The sequence below is a fragment of the Cavia porcellus genome, unplaced genomic scaffold, assembly GCF_034190915.1.
Source record: "Cavia porcellus strain 051 isolate PalLab524CR breed Dunkin Hartley unplaced genomic scaffold, mCavPor4.1 scaffold_8, whole genome shotgun sequence".
NCBI classification, from domain to species: Eukaryota; Metazoa; Chordata; class Mammalia; order Rodentia; family Caviidae; genus Cavia; species Cavia porcellus.
Window position 1 is genome coordinate 42,756,737 of NW_026947491.1, and position 22,992 is coordinate 42,779,728.

The 22,992-nt window shown below is 43.4% G+C and overlaps 2 protein-coding genes and 1 pseudogene across 8 annotated transcripts in view; 1 reads left to right on the forward strand and 2 right to left on the reverse strand.

The window, feature by feature from the left end:
• Smagp (small cell adhesion glycoprotein) overlaps positions 1-9,910 on the reverse strand; it is a 32,247-nt gene extending 22,337 nt beyond the window's left edge. For 2 of the 5 annotated variants that reach the window (XM_003476048.5, XM_063254779.1), the window contains exons 1-2: positions 9,679-9,822; positions 8,941-9,012 (exon numbers count right to left, since the gene is read on the reverse strand). In XM_003476048.5, coding sequence (XP_003476096.1) covers positions 8,941-8,974 — 34 coding nt within the window. In that variant the 5' untranslated portion in view covers positions 8,975-9,012; positions 9,679-9,822. Of the gene's footprint in view, positions 1-8,940; positions 9,013-9,279; positions 9,304-9,630 lie in introns of those variants that run through there. The other 3 variants (XM_063254780.1, XM_013159283.3, XM_013159284.3) reach the window with 3 other exon arrangements.
• Positions 9,911-15,647: 5,737 nt separating this feature from the next.
• The window catches only part of Bin2 (bridging integrator 2), a 38,902-nt gene continuing 31,557 nt past the window's right edge, over positions 15,648-22,992 (reverse strand). Inside the window, exons 10-14 of one of the 3 annotated variants that reach the window (XM_063254778.1) lie at positions 21,819-22,111; positions 21,436-21,542; positions 19,642-19,719; positions 17,383-17,457; positions 15,648-16,122 (exon numbers count right to left, since the gene is read on the reverse strand). In XM_063254778.1, coding sequence (XP_063110848.1) covers positions 16,093-16,122; positions 17,383-17,457; positions 19,642-19,719; positions 21,436-21,542; positions 21,819-22,111 — 583 coding nt within the window. In that variant the 3' untranslated portion in view covers positions 15,648-16,092. Of the gene's footprint in view, positions 16,123-17,382; positions 17,458-19,641; positions 19,720-21,435; positions 22,112-22,992 lie in introns of all 3 variants that reach the window. The other 2 variants (XM_063254776.1, XM_063254777.1) reach the window with 2 other exon arrangements.
• Positions 16,118-19,273, forward strand: LOC106029001 (ribosomal protein uL24-like; annotated as a pseudogene).

The following is a 22,992-nucleotide window of genomic DNA, read 5'->3' on the forward strand; positions in this document are numbered from 1 at the left end:
ACTCTTACACTATAGGGTATACTTCTTTTCCTACTTTTACTTGCTAACTCACTGCAAAGCCTTTTTCCTACCTTTAATAAAAATTTGCTATTGTTTGTGCTTATGCTGGCCAATTCTTTGCTTAGGACAGAAAGAACTTAGAAACTACCTCCAGCAGCAGATTCCCAGACCCCCAAACCTTGTAACACTAAAGACAGTGTGCAATACAATAAGTAAAAAGTGAGCCAAGCATAGTGTAATCCCAGCAGGCTAAGGCAGAAGAATTGAATGTTCCAGCCTAGCCTGGACAATTTAGAGACTTATCCAGACCCTTTCTCAGAAAAACAAAACAAAACAAAACCCCAAAAAACAAAAGGTGAAGTGAGCAGTCTTTCAGACAATTAAAAGACAAAAAAATCCTCTCCAAACAATTAAATTCACAGAGGGAAGAGTCAGAAAATACACAAAATAAGCAAAACATTATATTAGATGTATAAAAACAACAGGAAAGAGGTAAGGAAATGGGATGTGAAGGGGGTTGCAATTTTAAGTAAGATCTGCAAAAGCTTTACAGAGGAGAAGGCTTGATTAAAGACCTACAGAAGGCAATGGGGACAGCCAAGCAAAGACCTGCCAGAAGAACACTCCAGGCAGAGGGGACAGCAACTTCAAAGTGAGGCACAGCATGGGGCTCAGGTGGAGGATGAAGGAGGAGAAAAGGAGATTAAGTTAGGGAAGACATAGAACATGGGTCCTGTAGGCCACAGCAAGAATTTTGGCTTTGTTGATGAGTGAAATGGGAAGATTACACAGGTTTCTCAGCAGAAATTGATTAGATTTGTATTTGAAATCAATGCTTGCACTTTGCTGCGCATGACAATCTTCTAGGGATCTTGTTAAAAAGCAGACTATGGGTCAGGAGGTCTGAGGTGGGGCCTGCAATTCCAAAGGTCATACTTTTGAAACTGGAGACTACCAAATCCTGAGCACCTGATTCAGCTCATATCCAGCACTGTCAGCCAGATGGGGGGCCACTGAGACCTTCAACAGATTGCAGCTCTGAGGGTAGCACAGGTAAAGCCCCAGGGAAATGCTGCCAACCTACAGAACTGTCAGAGATATTCAATGGGATTTCTGTTTTGTTTTTGCAGTGCTAGGGATTGCACCCAGGGAATCAAACTCAGGACCCTGCACTTTGCTAGGCAGGCGCTTGTCTGCTGAGCTATATCCCCAGTTGTACCCACAGTCTTATGCATATGAGACTAATGCTCACACTGAGCACCCCCCCACTTCCAGTCAAATTTTTGTTTTAAGCCACCAAGTTTTGGGGTGGGTTGTTATAAAGCAACACGTCACTGAAACAGAGTTAGATTAAAGGGAATCTCCCATGCCTTGCTCCTGCACACACACTGTGGTACCAAAGGCTGAGGGAAGGGTAGAAGCAGCTTGTACCTGCAAATACAACCAAAGGGGGCAACTTTTTATGACTTGCATGGAAGCTCTATTTGGGTCTAACAGCAGCCCAATGAGACAGTGACAAGAATCTGAATTTAGTTTGAAGTCAGGACTGACGGAACTGGTTGTGGGGTGGAGTCTAGGGTTGATTCCAAATTTGTGGGCCTGAGTAATGGGAGGCAAAGGAGGCTGATTGTTATCTAAGATGAGAAAGTTTGCAGGAAGAACAGATTTCTCTAGAAGGGACCTCATTACTTATGAGATATCAAAGTGCAGATGTGTAGATCAAAATTTTGGGAAGAGATGTGACTAGTGATTAAAAAAAAGTGAAACTCCAGCATATTTAAAACTACCTGGAGAATAAGAGCAGATACATAAAAGGCGGCCGTGGAGTGAGCCCAAGGAGCAGCAAACCAGATAGAGTATAAAGACTATTTCCTGGATTTCAACACACAGAAATCACAAATGACCTACACAAGAGAAGTTCTAGTGAGGTGCTGAAAACAAAACTTTGGTTTGGGGTGGATTCAAGAAAGAGATGGGAAGGGAACTAGAGGCCCAATATAAATAAATTCCTACAAGTTTTTCTGTAAAGGTTAGCAGAGAAATGGGAATGTGCTTGAGACGGAAGGCAGTCTGACTTTTTTGTTTTCAGGTGGGAGAAATGTTATGCATGTAGAGGAGGGACTCATGAGAGAGAAAAATGATACAGCATCAGAGAATGAGGTCAGAACCACGTCCTTGAAGAGATGGATCTCATTCATAAATAGAGGCTGCAGACAGAAGGACAGAGTCCATTTACTCTAACAACAGGAAAAGCAGAGAACGTGGACAGAGGTGCAGGCAGTAGGGAGATGGGGATGTAGGAGCCTTTGGCAGTTCTCTTCAGGGAGCTTTGATTTGCTCAGGAAAACGGGATATGGGTTGAAGATGTAGCTCAGGGGTAGAACCTTCACCTAGCACTTGCAAGAAAGGCCCTGGGTTTCCCCTCCAGTGGGGTCAGGGAGGAGTGAGGACCAGAGCTGGTTAGGTTCAAGAGAGGCTGAAGATGCTGCATGAAGAGTCAAAGAAATCTGGTAAGACTGTTTATAATATCTTTGGGGAAGACGAAGACACAGCTAATTGGGGCAGTAAAAACTGGCTGTCAAAGAATGGAGTTATGCCAGTCTAGAGAGGTTCTTCCACTGAAATTTGACTTTGTTTTTAAACTGATTTGGTTATGTCAAACAATGCCAGGGCCAAATTAAGAACTTTGTAATTCTAGATAGTACTATTAAACCACAAAACAAGTGTCAGAGAGTCTAATACAAAAAAAAAATACAAAATTTCCCTATAATAGTGATAATAGTTTTTTCCTCTCAGTATTGGATACCAGATTCTTTGTGTATATGTATAGTCCAGTTTATTGGTGCTTTCCACATGGACTTAGTGTGGAAGGCTTAGTGCCCTCCACAATTTGTTAAGAATTAAAAGCTAGAGGGGCAACTAGTAAACTCATTAGCAGACACAAATTTCAAATGACTAGAGAAATGGGTCCACTGGAACATGATGAGAACAAATTCCTTGCTCTGAGGTCCAGGAAACAAACTATTCACAAATAAAGACTGTTAAAGCCATAGCTTAGCAGCAGAATATATAATAAATACTGTACATGGTTACCCACACCTGTAATCTCAGCAATTTGGGAGGCTGTGGCAGGAGAATCACTTTGACCTCAAGGCCACGCATGGCCTACATAGTGAGTTAAAGGCCAGGTTGAATTACATAGTGAGATCCTGTCTCAAAAAACAAGCTGGACATGGTGGTGCAGGACTCTAGTCCCAGCACTTGGGAGGCTGAAGCAGGAGGATCACCACAAGTTTGAGGTAAGCCTATGCTAGTGAGTTCAAGGCCAGCTTGAACTACATAGCAAGACCCTGTCTCGAAAACAACAAATCAAAAAACCAAAAACAACAACAAAAACACAGTGGGGCACAGGGCTGCATGCCTGTAGTCCTAGCACTTGAGAGGCTGAAGTGGAAGGATCAGGGGATTACCTGCAAATTTGAGGCCAGTCTGGGCTACATAGTGAACTGAAGGCTAGCTGGACTACACAGGGAGACTTTATGTAGAGTCTAAGACAACTACAACAACAATAGCAACAACACACATGTATAAAAGATTTATGGGGGAACCAAGAGGGCTATATATTCCAAAGTAGCAACACTTACCACTAGATTGTGGTGTTTGAAATGATTTTTATTTTCTTCTATATGCTTTCTTTTATCTTTCAAATTTCTTATCATGAAAAGGAATTGTTTTATAATCATAAAAACTGAAAACCTGCTGTTATATGAGGCACCATCGATACAAATATGGACTCTGGTAATAGCACCACAATGTACCCTACTTTGCAGCACTCCTGGGCTGCTGAGCTCATCTGAGGGTCACAAATCTGAGGTGAGCAGGCAAACAGGTTAGGAAAGGAAAGCTTACAAGGTACACCCTAGACAGAAAATGTAGGGCAGGCTTACAATTTGAATTTTGTCTTCTAATAGGCCTCGCGAAGATCTATACAAGACTAAACACAAACTTGAGGGAGAAGATAGACGTCTCCTTAATGGAAGGAAAAGGAAAACTGACGCAAGGTTCATGGGAGAAAAAATCCTAGCTCAGAATGAATAGTTGAAGCAAAGCTATGGAGGCCGAGGCAGAAGGATCTGGAGGTGGAGGCCAGCCTGAGAGACTAAGCAAGAGCCCGCACCACCAGGAAAAGAAAGTGGTAGCTTTGCAGTAACACTGGGACATATTTATGGATACTGTTTCATGAAAAAAAGCAAATAGCTACAATATGTATTATAGGGTTATATCTTATAAGGTTATAACCTTAAGTGGGCATTTGTGTCTATATGTACATAAAAAAGGTCCATTCCCTAAAAGCTAGTCCCTAAGAGGCATTCGTTACTTTTTTTTTTCTTTCTTTGAGACAGTCTCACTATGCAGTTCAGACTGGCCTTGCACTCATTATGTAGCCCAGAGTGGCTCTGAACTCATGGCAATCCTCCTGCTTTAGCCTTCTACATGTTGAGAATACAGGTATGTGCCACCATATCCAATGCCACACATTACTTTATAAATGAAAAAGCTGATACCACCACTAAAGTAAGCTCAGTTCAGGAAGCCTGGCATGAAAGGGAAGGCAAAGAGCTAGGGGTATAGTTCAGTAGTACAACGCACACTTAGCATGTGCAAGGCTATGGGTTTGACCCCTAAGACCTAAAAGAAAAGATTAAGGTAAGCACAGAAAGGACTATAGCTTTCCCCTGTATCACCCACTCCTACCTTTGTTCTTTGTGGTCATCTTGTTCCAACAAGGAAATACTATTATCCTCTATCTTCCCTCCTCAAGTCTGGAAAGACTACATCCTTTTTATTGTGGGTGGGAGGCCAACGCAGAGGACCACAAGATTTAAGGTTCCACCCAAATCCTAACTGACAGCAAATGACCTTCACAATTTATTCTGCTCTCTTATCCTTTTTGTTGACCTAGATACTACTGGTTGGTTTCTTTGTGGCCCTTTTCCCCAGGTGGGGCTACATCCCTTATCACCACGGCATCAGATCTGTTGCCACTGGAGGCTGCCAACCTACTTATTTGCTCTAAACCTTCCCAGCAAAGGGCGGTGCCTCCGGATCTGTGTTCTGTGGGAACCTGCCTAAAATTCTGCTCCTTTCCCTTTCCCTTTCACGTGTGCCGCCCTGGTCAGTGGGGTACAGTGAGACCTTGGAAACAGTAGACCATGACTGGAAAAACACAGGTTTGGGAATAAATCAGACTTGGCACAAAACTCTGCCTCTGCCATGATTAGCTACAGTATCCTGGGAAAATCTTGTGTTTTTCTGAGACACAGTTTGGTTATATAGCCCAGGATGATCTCGAATTTACAGCAACCCTCCTGCCTCAGCCTCCCAGTGCTGGAATTACTGTACAGGCATGCACCACCATGCCCAGTGGGAAATTCTTTTAATTAGAGAAAATTTCTTAATTTCCTAAACCTCAGCTTTTGCTTCAGTAAAATGAGACTAAAACTTTTATAAAGGATTGTGGTAAGGACTAAGTAGGATAAAAAATGCTAAGCTTCTAGTACATGATGAGACGACCTGGAAAGTAGTTAGTATGATTATTAGCTGGTAAGAGATGGGCTTTAGTTGGTGGGATGGGCAGTGCCTAGGAAAGTCATAATGCAGCTCTCATGTTCAATATTCCTGAAAGATCTCTCCTTAAGGAAATGTCTACCAACTGAGGAAAAGGGATAGGAAGAGGACACAGGAAGAAGCTGGGGGAAGCAAGTGCAAGACGGCATGGAGTAAAGAGCTGGACTCTCAATGATTGCATTATTCAAAGAAACAGCTCTCTTCTCTGTGTCATTGCTATTCTTTTCTCCACTCTTGTCCCTAAACTCACATTTGCTGGAACCCAATGGGCAGGGGACTATATGATACACCCTTAATACCACTCTATGGGTTTCTCTTTTTTTATGCATTTCACTTATTGGATCAAGAATGTAAATATACAACTCAACAGCAACAATGACATAACCACTTCTGGAGGACTACTTGGATGACTTTCCCCAAAAGAAGAATTATCATCTCCATCTTGGCTAAATCTGGCCCCATTTCTATGTATTGATAGTACAGAGATGGCTAGGACTTTTTCTTATCTCTTCAACTGGCATTAAGCAATGCAAATGGGTCTAGCCAACATGCTGATGTGTAGCCTTGAAGCAAGGTGACAAGTCAGTGCTGCCTAGCTCTGTAGCTCCCAAAAAGCAGGTGTGAGCTGGGTGGGAGGAAGAGCCATGATCCCTGCTAACTGACCCTGTCAGCTGGGACTGAGCCTTGAGATAAGGCTATGACTTCCAAGGGCATCAAAGATTACACATCAGAGCTAAAGCACCGACCCCAAAACGTTAGATACTACTTTCAACTGTGTTACACAGATCAGTCTTTCTGCATATCATCTCTGCATATTGCAGAGGTTGACTGCAGGACTCCAACCTAATCCAGTTCACAGCACTCACATACTTCCCATCATTCTCAAAGTCACTCATCTCTGAAACACTCCCCTCTTCATAAATTAACCCAGGTTCAGCCAGGGGTAAAGGCTTTTGTTCTGGTTAGCCATCACCCTACCTGGATTTAGAACCGCCTTGGCTCCCACAACTACAAATATGCCTTAGTGTCTTTTTTCTTGCCATGAATTGCACTAGAAGTGGCAGATTGGAATTAACTCACTAGAATTCCAATAACTTTCCATGGGATTACAAATATAAACTTCCTGGACAGTGACTAGGACCAGGAAGGGCTCTCAATAACAACCCAAGTGGAAAATGGGCAAGGACCTGGACACTTCTCCAAAGACATCCAGGTGCTCAATATCACTGGTCATTAGGAAAATGCAAGTTAAAACGACAATGAGATACCACTTCATACCCATTAGGGTGGTTACTACTAAAAAACAAAACAAAACCCAAAGAATAATAAGTGCTGGCAAGGGTTGAAGAAATTAGAACATTTGCTTATTGGTGGTGGGAATGTCCAAGGTGCAGGTGCTATGAAAAACAAACAGTACAGTGGTTCTTCAAAAATAATTTAAACATAGAAATTACCACATAATACAGTAATTCCACTCCTGGATAAATGGCCAAAGGAATCAAAACCAGATACTTGAACAGGTATTTGTAGACCAATGTTCACAGCAGTCTTATTTACAATAGCCAAAATGTGGACATGACCCAAATGCTGATCAACAGATGGATAAACAAACTGTAGCATAAATACACAATGGACTATTATGCCAAATTAGAAGGGAAAGAAATTCTCTAACCTATGCTACAGCATAGATGAGCTTTGACAGTATTATACTAAGTGAAATAAACCTGACCCAGAAGAATATGATATTATTCTATTCATATAAGGTACATGGAATAGTCAAGTTCATAGAGAGAGAAAGTAGAGTGGTGGTTTCTAGGGGCCCAAGGAGAACGGAATAAGGAGTTAACGCCTAATGAGTATGCAGTTTCAATTTGGGAAAATAAAACAGTTCTGGAGATGGATGGTGGTGATGATTGTACAGTACAAAAATGTGAATGAACTCAATACCACTGAAATATATACCAAAAAAAGTTCCAAGGCTAATACTTGTAGTATGAGTATTTTACCACAGATTCTTAAAAAAGAAAAAAGGTAAATAGTTTCCTAACCCCTGAGCCCGCTGCCCAAGTTTCCCCTCTTTTTCCCTGTGGGGAAGTTTGTTTTGGAAATGCTTCCCCTTCTCCTGAACATCCTCCAAGGTAAACCCAGTCTCTACAGCTTTGCACTTGGCACGTCTCATCCAAACTTTCTGTTGTGTCCCCTCCTTGTCTGTGAAAACTTTACCCATCTTCCCAGAATTCTCAGATTCCTTCTGTACTTGGGACGCCTTTGTGGACTGATTTAGACTTCTGCCCATTTCTCCTTTTTCCTATGTCTTCTTGCCAAAGAAGAATTTGAATTATATGCATCACCAATCACAGGAGATGCTAAGACTTTCCCTGGGATTGTCACACACCTGCTTCCATATCAATAAAAGCAGAAATTTTGGTTCTGATAAATGAGACTGTGTATATGAAAACAAAGGCATACAGACCCACCAAGGATTTGTTCCTCCCTTACCCAATCAACACATGCTGAAATACTATGTAAATATCTGATGAGTCTGCCCAGATTATGAAATGAAAGGTGAGATGAGGTAGATCCTTGACCCCACATACTTTCAGAAAATGGGGCTCGGTATCATTAGAGACGTGGAATTACAAAGCAGAATCCCTTTCCAGGGAAAGGTGGGGTTTCTAATAAATAGTAATAACAAGTGTTACTAGTGCTTTCTAGAAGCTACAGGCATTGTTATAGATGTTTTAATATGGATTATTTTGTTCAGTCCTTGTTCAGCCTTATAAGATAGGGGCCATTTTCCTATTTTACAAGGTAGGAAAAAAATCAGAGGCTAGACAGTACTAACTTAGCATGTTTTGCTGCCCCACCCCCACCCCACAGGGATTTATTATCCAAGCTCAAGTGACCCTCAGCCTCTAAAGCACCTGGGACTACCTGCCTGCCCCACCATCCTGCCTGGCCTTGCTATTCTTTCACTTCCCTGTTATCTTTGGAAGATTCCTTTTCCACATTTAACTGTGGAGTTATTGCCAATCTCTTTGCCTCAGCTGTTAATTATTAGAGGGCAGCATGTAAAGCGGTTCCCTTACAAAAAAACTTTATAAGCCAAGGTTACAAAGCTTTAACTGGCGGTGCCGGAACCGGCCTGGTCCACCGCACTTGAGAATGTAGGCGCATTAAAGGACACACACGTCTGCTGCTCACGCCCGGGGCTTCTCCCTTAGTGCAGCAGCCAAGGCGAGGGGGGAGAGCTGAGGCCTCAAGGAATTTCAGGTCTGGTTGGGGTCCACTGGATTAGGGGCCTTTACCTACCTCCAGGAGAAGGCGTGGTCGGAAGGCCGGCCATGGCGGCCAGGGCTGGAGACCCTTGTTAGAGGGGCAGATCTGGAGGAAGAAGCACACAGGAATGAGGCGGGTGGGTTCCTGGGTTCCCCTGAGTCCCTTTCCCGCTTCCCCTTTAACCCTTCTCTTCGGGTCTCCCTGAGGATCCTCTCGTGCTCTGGGTAGCCTCTCCCCGAGGGCAACTGGAGACCGCGTATCACCCGTGCGACCCTTGCACGGGGCGATCACATTTACCCAAGAGACCTCAAGGCCAAAAAAGGCACAGGTGGGCAGCAGCCCCTGTTTTCGCCCAAGTGTGGTAACAGGCACCTGGGCTTCCGCGGCCGAGCGCTCGGGCGGAGCCATCCGCTAGGTGTCAGGAGAGCGCCGGGCAGGTCGGCCCCACGCGGGGTGGGACGGAAGGCAGAGAAACTCGGCGCCGGGCTACAGCCGCCGTCCGGCCCGTCTCCGGCCCCCGGCTCTCCCTCGCCCTCCCTGCCTTGTCCCGGCGCCGTCCACACCCGGCCTCCCAGCCGCACCGGTCCCAGCCTGAGCCTCGGCCGCCTCGGGGCCCTGACGGACCCGCGGACGTCGAGGACGGTGCGCGCACGCGGCGGGCTGCCGCTCCGGCCCGGGCTCTCGGTGCCCGGCCCCGACCGCCCGCGCTTGCCGCTCACGCACCGTGGGCCCCGGGACGCCGAGTCCGCCGCGCTCGCTTTCCGTTCTTACCCCGCCAAGTGGCTGCTGCTGCTGCTGCTGTTGCTGCTGCTGCTGCTGCGTGTGGGCGCCCGGTCCGCCCTGCCCAGGTCCCCTCCTCCGCGCTCACCTTTCTAGTCCGCCGTGCGACGGGGCAGGGCCCACGCAGCTCCGCGCGTCCCTTTGAACTCGATGGGGGCGGGCACCGCGGGGACGCGCGCAGCCGGGCCGGCGGGGTGGGGGCCAGGCCGCCCGGGTGGGACAGGAAAGAGCCGAGCAGTCGCCCTCGCAGATCCCCGCGCTCCCCCGGGAGGAAAGGCTGCCTTCCCTTCGCCAGCTGTCACCGCGCACTCCATCCGGAGCCGCTTCCTCCTCGCCCAGAGGCTGCAGAGGGCACCCACAGTGCTGTCGGACCTCTCCGGGTTGCAGTAATTTGAATTTGCTGCGAATGTGGAAAGTTACATAGACCTGAGGTTTGCAGCTCATTTACGCACGTGGGTCTGAGGTTCCGAAGCGAATTTTGGAGGCGCACCAGGAGCGGGGAGAGAGGCGCCAGGCCCTGCCTGGGTCTTCCAGGTTCTTCCTTTGAGGCAGCCTAGTGTGAAGGTTCCGAGTGTTGTGTGTCGTGGACTTTGGATTCAAACAGTCCCGGACCCACCGCTTGTTAACTTGCTAACTTTGGGCAAATGATTTAACACCTCTAACTTATGTTTCCTCATCTCTAAAATGGGGACTAAAAGTGACAATGCCTGTAAAGCCACTTCATAACGACTGTTCTAGAGCAAGGTAAGCATTGTAATTTAAATAATTGATCATTGTAATTTAAATATTGATCACAGCCGTACTTTAGCTACGTACTTTTAGCCGTACTTTTAGCTTTGACTCACTTCTTCGTGGCTGGAAGTGTTCCCAAATTAATCCGTGGGAATTCAGTGACCAAGAGGATGTAATAGTGCCTCTGGAATGGTTTCTGCTTTGTAAATTTGACAAGTTTTTGTTTTGTTTTTCAGTATTGGGAATTGAACCAGAGTCTTCTCACTAAGCTACATCCCCAACCCTTTATTTTGAGACAGGGTTTTACTAAATTGCTTAGGCCAGGCTTGAACTTTCCATTCTTCTAGCTCAGCCTCCCAAGGTGACTACAGGCAACACCACTCCCAGGCTGGACAAATTACTTGTTTCTTTCACTTTCCTAGGGCAATACCCGTCTCCTGCCATAGCATTACTATGGGAATGGAATGCGTTAATAGAAAGCAGTAGAACCTTACCTGGCACATAGTAAGTACACCATAAATGTTAGCTATTATTCTCTTGGCTGCCCAGAGTTGGATCTCTTGTGGTTATTCTACTTTCCATCCCGGTGGTATATACTCTTCTGTGCTTCTTACCCCTGAGTTCTGTAGGTTGAGGAATTAATGTTTATACAAATGATTAGACAGATTGTGGGTGTGCATCTGGGAATAGCAACTAAAAAAGTCTTATAAAGTGAGGGGGCAAAAACTCTTGACTAAAACAAGAATAAATTGCTTTTATTTCTAAGGTGTTGATAAAAACCAGAGGATGAAAAAAGTTGATTGAATTCACTTTATAGATTTTTTTTTTTTTTTTTTTTTTTGGGTACAGGGGATCGAACTCAAGACTTTGCATTTGCCAAGCAGGCACTTACACCACTGAGCCAAACACCCAGCCCATATTTATAGATTTTTTTAAAGGCGAAGCACTATTGATGAGAAAGTAGCTCACTTTCTGTGTTGGGAAACTGCCAGTCCAACCAAGAAGGGTGCAACCTGTTTACCCTGGATAAATCATGTTTGTAGAGTTCTCTGTCTTGCCTAGGCTGTCAATATCATTTGTCCCTGGAGGGCAGGGACAGGATGGCGCATTTGTGATTCATGCTATATAAAGCCGATAGGGATGGATGATGACAGCAGCCCCATGTGGTAGTCTTTCAGTGCTCTCCAAGGATTAACTGCTGAGCCTCAGAAACTGGAGCAGCCATCCTTTAATAGACCTCCAGGGACCTCAACCAGGAGACAGGTATACTGTTCTACCTAATTTTATTAGCTTTCAACTCCATCTTATGTTGCTGCCAGGTGGTAGTCTTCTAGGCCCCAGGCTTTCCCCTTAGACAACTTTAACATTTTGTAAATCAGGGTAACAGTTTACCCTCCCCTTCCAGACTGTAAATCCCTACAAGTCTCCAGTATGTTCCCCGAAGAGAACCTCTTTTCTGGAGCAGTAGGAGTTTGGAAAGTCCCAGCTTGAACTGTGTTTTGCCCTGTGAAGGGCTCACCATGAAGATCATGGAAGACCTTACACAGTGAGAGGCCTGTGTTCTCAGCATTTCCCATACCTTTCTAGTACTCTCCAGAACACATTCCTAGCAGATTCTGAGTGTTAAGGGAGGGGAATGCCTTCTTTCTTTCTAAAAATCTTTTTATTTTATTGGTACATTCATCATAGGGTATTTGTAGTTGTACATGGTATATCTTGCTGTTGCTTCCCGCCCTCTTCCAGCCCCTCTTCTTTATTTATAAGACCTTTTTTCTGATTTTTCTATTCAGGAAGAGATGCTTTCTAGGAGAGGCATTAAAACTAGGCAGAATTTTCATATTTTGAAAAACTCTCCTAGAAGTGTGTGCAGTCTCCTCCTCAGTAGTCTCTATAAAGCATATCTCTGAATGGTTACTCCCCCACCCAACACCCAGTGCTGGGGATTAAAACCAGGGCCTCACACAAGCTTAATAAGCACACTATCATCACTACAGCTTGAGCCCTTTAAAAGTGATTTTTGAGTCAGGGTCTTGCTAAGTTGCCCAGGCTGGTCTCAAACTTGCAGTCCTCCTGTCTTAGCCTACCAAGTAGCTGGATATGGTGGTTAAACTTCATTATGTTAACTTGATTGGCTTGGGAGCTGCCTAGGGGATTAGTAAAACACACATTTGGGTGTGTCTAGGTGAGTCATGAAGGAGGTTGACCTTGAGTATATTATATGATCCTTGGCACCTTCTGTGGTATTTACCTTTGATCTGCTGCTTGGCCACCATGAGCTAAGCATCTTTGCCCCACTGCTATGATGTTTCTGCCTTGGAGGCCGAAACCATAGACTGAATCTAAAACCATGAGCTTAACTAAACCTTTCCTTCTTGAGGAGAGGTAAAGCTGTAATATACTGGGTTTGAGGCATGTGTCAGCACAGCTGGAAGAGTAATAACAGGATTAGATTTTAACTATTTTATAGGAAAAAACTTCAAAACAAAATAATAACAATAGTGAATACACTGTGTATTGTTATCTTCAAAGTAGTTACTCAGAGTACAAGATATGGGCATAAAAAATTCTCCAAAAGATATAGTACAAACCTTTCTTTTCAATGAACTAAGAGAAACTAGTAGTATAACTGTATTATACATACATGTATATATATTTTTTTTCCTTTTCCTTTCCTTTCCTTCTCTTCTCCCCATCCTAGTTCTTCTTTCCTTTTGAACAATTTCTTCCCATTTCACAATATTTACTCTTTCAATTTCTCATACCAAGGAGACAATGTTTACACATGTGAGTCTGATTTATTTCACTTAGTGTGGTAGCAAGTTGCATCCATTTACCTATAAGTCTTAAATTTATCCTTTATGGCTGAGAAGTACTCCATTGAATAAAAAGTCCACAGCTTTTAATCCATTACTCAGTTGATGGGCATTTGGGTTGTTTCCAAGATTTAGCTATTACAAATTGTGCTGCTACAAATGTGGGTGTACATACATCACTGTGGTATGATGTTTTTAATTCTTCCAGGATCCGAAGGGGAATAATTGGGTCACATAGGACCTCTAATCCTAGTTTTTTAGGATTAGATTTTTATTTTTATTTTTAACTTACTTATTTTTGGTATTGGGGATTGGACTCACAACCTTATGCTTGCCAGGCAGGTGCTTAGGTCACTGAGCCAAATCCCCAGCCCTTAGGATTGGGTTTTTAAAAAATGGCTCCTAAGGTTATTGGTCCACATAACTATGCTGAGATGTTGTTTGAGTTTTTTCCTGGATTCGCCACCCTTGATGCAAGCTTGCTTATCTAGGCAAGTGGCCCTTGCGTACATTCACAAGCTTGCTGTCGCGCGTGAGGGGAAAAGGATTGCCCATTATCCCTATCAGTGGGTCTGACTGAAAGAGACAGGCACATCCCTGGCATTAAGGAAGCATTTTCTTGATAGATGAAAAGGTAACTCCGTTATGATCATCTACTCTTATTAGATGGGGATGCAGTATATTATGTAGAATGCAGTGTATTATGTAATGCTTAATAAAAATAAAATGGAAAACTGATCTCCAAATATAAGTACATATTTCCAGCTCCCTGACAGACACATCTACTGGAAAATCCTGCAAGGGCTTCAAACTTCTTATATCAAGTGCTTATAGGGACCCGGAGTTTGTTTTTATTAGCTTAATCAAGCATAACTGATGCATAATAAAGACACATAAAGTACATAATTTGATAAGCCTGGACACATGTACTTACCTGTTACACTATCACCCTAATAAAAACTAAGACCATTTCTGGCAGGCCAGGGTGGTGCACACATGTAATCCCAGTGCTCTGAGAAGCTAAACCAGGAAGATTACAAATTTTGCAGCACACCCTATGCAATTCAGTGACTTAGCAAAAACTCAAAGAGGTGCAACTTAGTGACTTAGTGAGAAATCTCTGGTATAGTTCTGTGCAAAAACCCTGGGTTCGATTTCAGGTACCTCAGACAACACAGGATAATAAGCATTTCTATCATTTTTTAAAATTGTCTTGTGGTTTTTAAAAATAATCTGTCATTCTCATCACTGCTTATCAGTACAGATACCAACATATAATGTTACACCCTGTACCCCATTCTGTCACATTTCATTTCCCTAGCCATAGGACGGGGACATCATGCAAAGTGAATCTGTCAGATTCTTTCTCCAGGGACTCTGGATCTGGGGAGAACAGAGTGGCAGGAAGCAGCGGAAACTGAAGTCTTCTAATGGCAGCTAAACGGAGCAGCAGTCCACACTTTCCAATTGGACTCCTCAGGCTGGTTCTTGACCTTCCTGCAGTTTGGTGGTTTTGTCAGTTCTGTGAGATACCTTCTCACGTATCCTTTATTCATTTGTTTTTGTTGTTTTCACTTTTTGACACAGGTTCACCCTACATAATTCAAGCTGGCCTTGAACTCACAGTGACCCTCCTCCCTTAACCTCCCAAGTGCTGGGATTATAGGAGTGTAGCACCAGGCCCCATGTTTTTATTGCTGTTTTGTGGATTTGTTGCTTGCAACCAGAGGGCCCACATAATGCACTTCCTTCTGTAGTTACTGTTTGGGGAAATAACACCAGATGCTACTTGCAAGAGGAACCTAGAATAATGCCTTAGAATCTCAATGTTGATCAAGTGTTGCCTTCTAACCCATCATTAAATCTTGTCCATTCTGCTCTCTGCTCAATAGTCTCACTGCTTTCTTAAAGATTTTACCTTTAGCTGGGCATACTGGCCCATACTTATAACCCAGCTACTGAAATCCTCAGCTGAGCAAGGAAGATCACAAGTTTAAGGCCAGTTTAAACCATTTAGTGGAAGCCTGGTTCAAAAAACAGGGAGGCCAGGGATATAGTTCACTAGGACAGAGTCTCTGCCCCCTGGTTTCAGTTCCTAGTACTGAAAAACAGAAACCACCTCCAAAGGAAAAAAATCTGAGTTTATCCTGCTCAGATCCCTTAATCTAAGCAAGTACTTGACTACAGTACTGCTCTAAAATATAACCCCTTTCTCACAGTATTTACTTATATAGTAACATATCTAGATTGAGGAAAAGCACAATAAAAGAGTTATGACAAACAGGTAGAGCGAGCTGGGTGTGAGGGATATGACTAAAGCTTTCTTAGCCTGGGGCAAAATCAATAATCTTACCTAAGTGGAAAACAATGTGCTGAGTTAAAGCAACACCCTGTGTCAAAACAGTGATCCAGATATAGTGAAAACCATACTTTATTTAACAACCTGAAAATATATTCTTTTGAATTTAAGTCTTGCAAAATAAATGGCTAAGTCAAAAGCATGTTTGTTCACAATCTTCTGAGTATGTGTGGTTTTGTATCTTTGTGGACAAGTGTTTGTGTTTATAGGAACTTTTGCTTTTTATAGTCATTACAGCTCATCTTGTTACATAAAGTCTCACTTTTCTGATAATACTAAAACCTGAATTAAAATATTCCCTGAGTCTAACAGTTCTGTCTCCAAGCCAGCCTCCCTCTGTCCCTCCCATAAGGCTGCTCCCCAGCTGCCATTAATGCCAAGTCTTAGCATTCCTGCCCTCTGAGCAGCCCAGAGGGAATGCTGATTCTGAACCCTCTAACCCCTCTGGCTGTGAAGCTTCTCTGAGGAAATGTGTGTAGGGGTGGCCTTGGCAGTTTCTCTTCAGAATCGTGCATCTTCATTTGTGGAAACCTGGAAAATAAAGGCAATTGTATTAGATGCTGATCTGCCTTTCTACCAGCTACTTGAGAGTAAAACCTCAGTTTTCTCCTCTTGCAATGTATTCCATGTAATGCTACTGGCTTCTGCTCAGGGAGGCAGTGTGAAGCAGGGTGTTGAGATTGTTGGAGAGACTTACTGTTCGCTAACATCATTTACCTCTGTTCATGAAGAGTCACAGGACAAACTTCCTTCTCTTAGTAGCAATAGCTATTGTCTCCTAGAGAATAGGCACCATGGGCCAGGGATTTAGCTCAGTGGTGTAAAGCACCTGCCTGGCAAGGTCATGATTTTAATCCCCAGTACAAAAAAAAAAAAGCACCATGAATCTGGTGTTTCTCTTTTTCTTGGATGTTGGAAAAGTCTAGAATCACTATTTTGGTGAATCCTTAGTAAATTTATTTTATAAAGTGCATTTTTGTACTTGCCTAATTCACGTCATTTTATGTCACCATTCTGTCTCATACTTCTGAACTGCTCTGCTACCTTTTAAATGTGTAAGTATAGTATGTATATGATATAAATAAGTAATGCTTTTGTATGCTTCTTTTTTTTTTTATTTTTTTATTTTTTTTTTATCGGTACCAGGGATGGAACTCACGGCTGCCTGCTTGCAAGGCAGGTGCTTATGCCGCTGAGCTAAACCCCCAGCCCTATATGCTTCTTGTATACCTGAACTCCTTTTAAAAATAACTACAGCTGGGCATGGTGGCGCATGCCTGTAATCCCGGACTCGGAAGGCTGAAGTAAGAGGATCTACTTCAGCCTAGAGTACATACTGGGGTATATAGTGAGTTCAAGGCCAATCCCAACTATACAGTGAGACCCTGTCACAAAATAAAAAGAAAAGAAAAAAACCAAAAGCACAGATACCATTAAATACTTGGGAACCAGGGTTAGTGTAAGGCCAAGAATTGGGAAATGGGAACAAAGACATCACGAAGGAGGCTGGGGACTTAGCTCAGCGGCATAAGTGCCTGCCTTGCAAGCACGTAGTCATGAGTTCGATCCCCGGTACTGGAGGGGGTGCGGGGGAGACATCTGAAGCTCCATTTCATTCTTGGTTCCTCTGGCTCTCTACCCCGACCTAGCCCAAAGGGTGTTTGTTGCTCACTGTGGATTCCCTTGCATTTGAAGCCCATGGTGAGGATCACAGCTTGCAGCCAGACCCTTGTCTACACCCAGTGCCCAGTCTCATACCCACACTGTTCCCTGTATTTCTCATCTCCTTACCTCTTCTTGAGGCTCAGGTGTTATGATGTCATTTTGTCCTGGAACTACAGAAACGTGAAGCTGATCGCTGTGGCCCTAAAAAGAGAAGAGTTCTGCCATTGAGAGGTGGTGCAGCCTTTTCAGCCTCTCCATTGAGAAGGGTGCCTGTTCCTTACACTTTTAAAGGGTCATGTACAATACAAAGGGTAAACATGCAAGGAGGTTTCACAAAGCCTGAAGCATCAGGGAAGGCTTTCCTTCATGGTCTTTTAAAAATGAAGAAATCAATATTCAAAGGATGGCCAGGTATGGTGGTGCACACCTATAATCCTGCATTCAGGAGGCAGCTTGGGCTATGTAGTGAGTTCAAGGCCAGCTTGAACTACACATCCAGACCCAGTCTCAGAAACAAAAGGAAACAAAACACACAAAACAAGGAACAAACAAGATTCAAAGGGTGAGATGACTTGCTAGGACAGAGAAACAGGTCTTTAGATTCCAAGTTGTTTTCATGAACAGACACCATGTGATGTGTGTAACACGTTTGTGTGTGTGGTTTCCAAACTACTGTGTACCATTCTTAGACTAACCTCAGGAATGCACTGCAGCGCCCCCACACAAGTGATCCTAAATCACTTTAGTGATTAGAGAGGAAAATGGCATGATGTTCTCTTTGGGAAAAGTTACAGGTCCCGAGATGGAACCCAAGGTGCAGAAACCCCTGTTAAGGAACTGCTATGCCAGCAAAAGACTTTAGCATTATCAGGGCTTTAAATTTTTTTATATTTTTAATTGAAATTTAGTTTATACTCTATGAAGTGCATCTTTTAAAAACAGAACCAATTGTTTTTGTGGCCATCTCTGGAGTTGCAGTGGCCAAAATGAGGTTCAATCCTTTTGTGACTTTGGACAGAACCAAGAACCGTAAAAGGCATTTTAATGCACCTTCGCACATTCACAGGAAGATTATGTCTTCCCCTCTTTCCAAATAGCTAAGACAGAAAAACAATGTTCGATCTATGCCCAGCCGAAAGGATGATGAGGTGCAGATTGTGTGAGGACACTACAGATGTCAGCAGATTGGCAAAGTAATCCATGTTTACAGGAAGAAGTACATTGAACAGGTGCAGGGGGAGAAGGCAAATGGCACAGCTGTCCACGTGGGCATTCACCCCAGTAAGGTGGTTACCACCAGGCTAAAACTGGACAAAGACCGCAAAAAGATCCTGGAATGGAAAGCTAGGTAGGAAAGGAAAAGGGCAAATACAAGGAAGAAATGATTGAAAAGATGCAGGAATAAATTCTTTTGTGTAACTTTAGTTAAAACCTGCTAAAATGAAAAACAAAAAACAACCAATTACCAAGCACTGTGGCAATCACTTGAAATTTCATGATTTAAGGAAAATTTCTTTCTTCTTACTCTCTCCTTCCTTTCTAGGCTATGAATGTGCTCAAAGCTATTACTATCTTCTAAATAAATCACCAAAACCTTCCTTCTCTCTGCAACGCTGAGCACAAACTGGTTTTTCCTCAGCTACATTTTTATTTTTCCACTTAACATGTGACACAGCCATATTTCTGCTGAGAATGTGATTTAGGATGTGTCTGCAAGGGAGATGAGAGTACCTTGGAGGACATGGTTTCAGAAGGATTGGTGACGCTGACAGGATGGATCTAAGATGCTTTAGCTCCTTGGTACCACAGAGGAAACATGTTTCCTTAGCTGATAACCACATCAATCCTATCAGACAGCATGGAGGGGAGGAACAGTATTAATCGCCTTGGGGGAAAGGAGGTTGTGTGCTGTACTTCCCTCCCAGGGAGGATGGTATTACTGGCCTGCTCCTCAAAAAGTTAAACAGAAACTTGGTGCCTATAATCTCCATTTCAATAAAATTACTCCAAGGATGCAGACTTGTTCTATTCTTCAGCAGAGCCAAACAGAAGTCATTCTATTGCTGGATCCATGCTAAATCACACATTACAAAGTCAAACAAATTAATTTGGATTTTCCCTAACATTGAGTTGCTACTTTCAATGCAGAAAAATGGGAAGACGCTATACTTGACTTGCTCAAGGCTCTGAATCGGGGTGGGGATAGAGCTAAACAATCGAATCTGTTCCGGGATGCTTATTCATTGTCCACAGGTTCCATACATCTCACAATCTGCCTCTGACTAGAACGAGCCAAGGGTGACTTTTTGCTAGAGCCTTTAGCACTGCATGTGAGTCAAGAAACACCTGAGGTGGTAACAATGTTGCTGATTTAGATGGTAGTACCTCAGGAGGGTTAGCTGAGATAAGCTCCTTGTTCTCCTCATCTGCCACCTCTTTTGAACCTCCAGGCTCTGAAAAATCCTGTAGATCAAAGTGAACAATGTGAGAGATAGTCACACACTTTGTATACCTGGGTGCTAACCCTCAAATCCTGTCTGGGTTGCTCCTTTCAGGTAGCAGGAGACCCCCAAGGAATACTTTGCCCAACCTAGGGTGGGCAAAGGCAGCAGTAGTGGGGTGGTCTGACCCAAGACGTACCAGGTGCTTTTCTGCCAGATATCCAACTGACTCACGTCCTGGCCTTCTTTCTTGCTTAGGTCTCATTTTCTCTGATAACTCTGTTTAAAACTGCAACTCAGTCCCCACTTAATTTTTGTTTATATTTCATCACTGGATTTAACTATTTATCCATGTCTGTCTTCATAAGGTCCGGGAAGGCAAAAAATTCTGTGTTTTGTTCACTGTTCTAACTCATCTCCTAAAAATGCTGGGCACATAGCAGAGCCCTTTTAAGTGATTGTATACTGAATGAATGAATCCTGCTGCCATCTAGACAGACATATCAACAAAATTCTCTGCCATGCACCTGACCAAAGATCATAGATTTTTAGCTCTTGGCATCAACGAAGGAGAGCTATTTTTTGCATCTTATTTTTGTTTGTTTTTTGAGGCAAGGTCTCACTATGGAGTGAAGGCTGGTCTTGAACTCATGGTACTTCTGCCTCAGCCTCCTGAATGCTGGGATTACAGGTGGACACCATCATACCTGGCTTACATCCTATTTCCTCAAACTTTTTAAATTTTTGTGGTGTTCGGAATCCATTCAAGAGCCCTGGGCATGCTAAGCCAGCCCCTATCCCTGACCTGCCCCAGTGCCCCATTTTGTTGTTTATTAGACTCTTGTGCCCCATTACCCATAAATTTTTTTAAAAAATATATTTTTCCACCTGCTTTTTATACAGAGGTAGTGCCTTTTGATACAAAATATATCTTTTTAACTTTATACACAGGGTTCTGCAGGCTCAAAGAATAAGCCAGAACTCTCTCACTCTTTTCTGAATAGCCTTTCTCTGTAACTTGAATAGAACATGACCTGATTTCCAGAGCCTTCACAGAACTAGTTTCTCTCTAGTGTATCAGTGTCTCTTATTTCTCAGCTTTAGTCTCATCTTTCAAAGGCATCCTTTTTGTTTTAAATTCTTCTGTGAGTTCCTGCTTCTAGGTCCTTCTCATTAAAAAAAAAATGATGAGAAATTTGTGGCCATTTTTCTCTGGGTCTATTTGCCAGAGTCACAGGTATAATAAACTGAAGGTTCTTTCCCCTATCTCCACTAAAAAAAGAAAGTTATGGATGCCTGCTGTAGTATTGAGAACTTTAGACCTTGTTGGAAAGGAAATGATTAAGAATCTACCTATCATAATATTACTGATATACTTTATAGGTGTCAGTTCCCCTAGATTAGATTATTAAATGAGCTGCTACAAGGCAGATATGGTAGAGCATGCCTGAAATCCCAGCACTCAGGCTGAGGCAGGAGAATCACTTCACATTTGAGGCCAGTCTGGGCCCCATAAGGAGATCTTGTCTCAAAAAACCAAAAAGAAAAACAACAAATTTTAAAAATTAGTTGCTACAAAGATATAAACAATTTTCAGAACCAAATCCAAAAAAGTATCCAAAAGTATTCTTGACTGTAATGTAATATCTTACTAACTATGGGACAGCTCCACCACGGTAAAGATACTCTACATGGAGGCTATAAAAGGGAACAAAGACCCAACCAGATCCACTCTTACCTGAGAAGTATGCACGCTGGGGGAAGTGCAAAGTTCTTCCGGGTTCTGTTCAGGGGTGTCTTCCTTTTCTCTTACCTCAGGAGACCTCAGTGGCTTTTCTGGTGGTTCTGGATTAGAAGAGGCCTCTAAGGAAGCTCTAGGACTTGGAGTCCCAGTCCCCAAGACAGCCTTAGGGCTTGGAGGGGCTTTGGGAGGAGGGGGTCTACTAGGGGACACTGAAGTCCTCTGGATAGAGGCTCTCTTTGGTTGTTCAGATCCCTCGCTTGAGGCACGGGTTCGCAGGGTTACTTCTGGGAGAGGGGAAGACTGCTCTGAAGGGGTCAGAGCTCCATCTGGTGATGGAGCTGGTGAGCAAGGCAAAATTTCCTCCTGCGACTTGTTACCCTGGGTGGGAGAGGGCTGGGACTGGGCTGGGCCATTGCAGGCAGGCAGAGGTTCTTCCTCCTCAGAGGAGCTTGCTTCAGACCCTTCCTCTTCCATTCCCTCATCTTTCAAGGACTCTTCTTGAATCTCAGAGTGGTCTTCTCCCTTGCCTGCATCAGGTGTCAGCTCTTCCTCAGTTGTTTCACTCTCACTCATCGAGGAAAGTGCAGAGGGACTGGTAGGTGAGCTAACAGAGCTGGAGATGGTGGATGTTCGAACTGGGGAAGAGATGACTAAAGAGCGCCTGCTGCTGCTAAAAATGGAAAGACATTCAGAGTCAGAGAGACACTGGAGATAATCCACATTTACAGAAGTAATTATCATAGCTGGTCATGGTGGTGCACGTGGACTCCAGGAGCACTCGGGAGGTTGAGGCAGGAGGATCAAAAGTTGGACATGAGGCTGAGCCACTTAGTGACTTAATTTAGTGAGATCCTATCTCAAAAAATAAAAAAATAAAAAGGGACTGGAATATAGTTCAGTGTGAAGGCCCTTTTTTTTTTTTCTTTTTTAAATTTTTTGTCTTTTTTGCGACAGGGTCTCGCTATACAGTTCAAGCTGGCCTTGAACTCACTTTGTAGCCCAGGCTGGTCTCAAACTCACAACTATCCTCCCACCTCAGCCTCCCAAGTGCTAAGATTACAGGCGTGAGCCACCACACCCGGCTGAAGGCCCCGGCTTAATTCCCAGTATCATAAAAAGCAAACAAAACAAATTATCATTCATACAAAATAATAATAAAGCAATTTAAAATGTTAGAAGATCTGTGTAATTGGTAATTATAAGATGGTGTAAAAAATTTTTAATCAGACCAGGAATGTAGCTCAGCAACATAAGCACCTGCCTTGCGAGTGCGCAGTTGTGAATTCGATCCCTGGTACCAAAACCAAACAAAAAACCCCTGCCTGGCAAGCACAAGATCCTGAGTTTGATTCTCGGTAAAAAATTTTTAATCTATGATATTCTGAAGTATGTAAAAGTATGTAAAGAAAACACTGGAAAGAAACAGCAAAATATTAGTAAATATGTCTTCTGGGGGAAAGAGTAATGGGTGCTGCTGCATGGTTGGTGCATACACTTTTTGTATCTGTACATTCACCTACGGTTATGTTTTGTGTCTAGATGTCCCCCCAA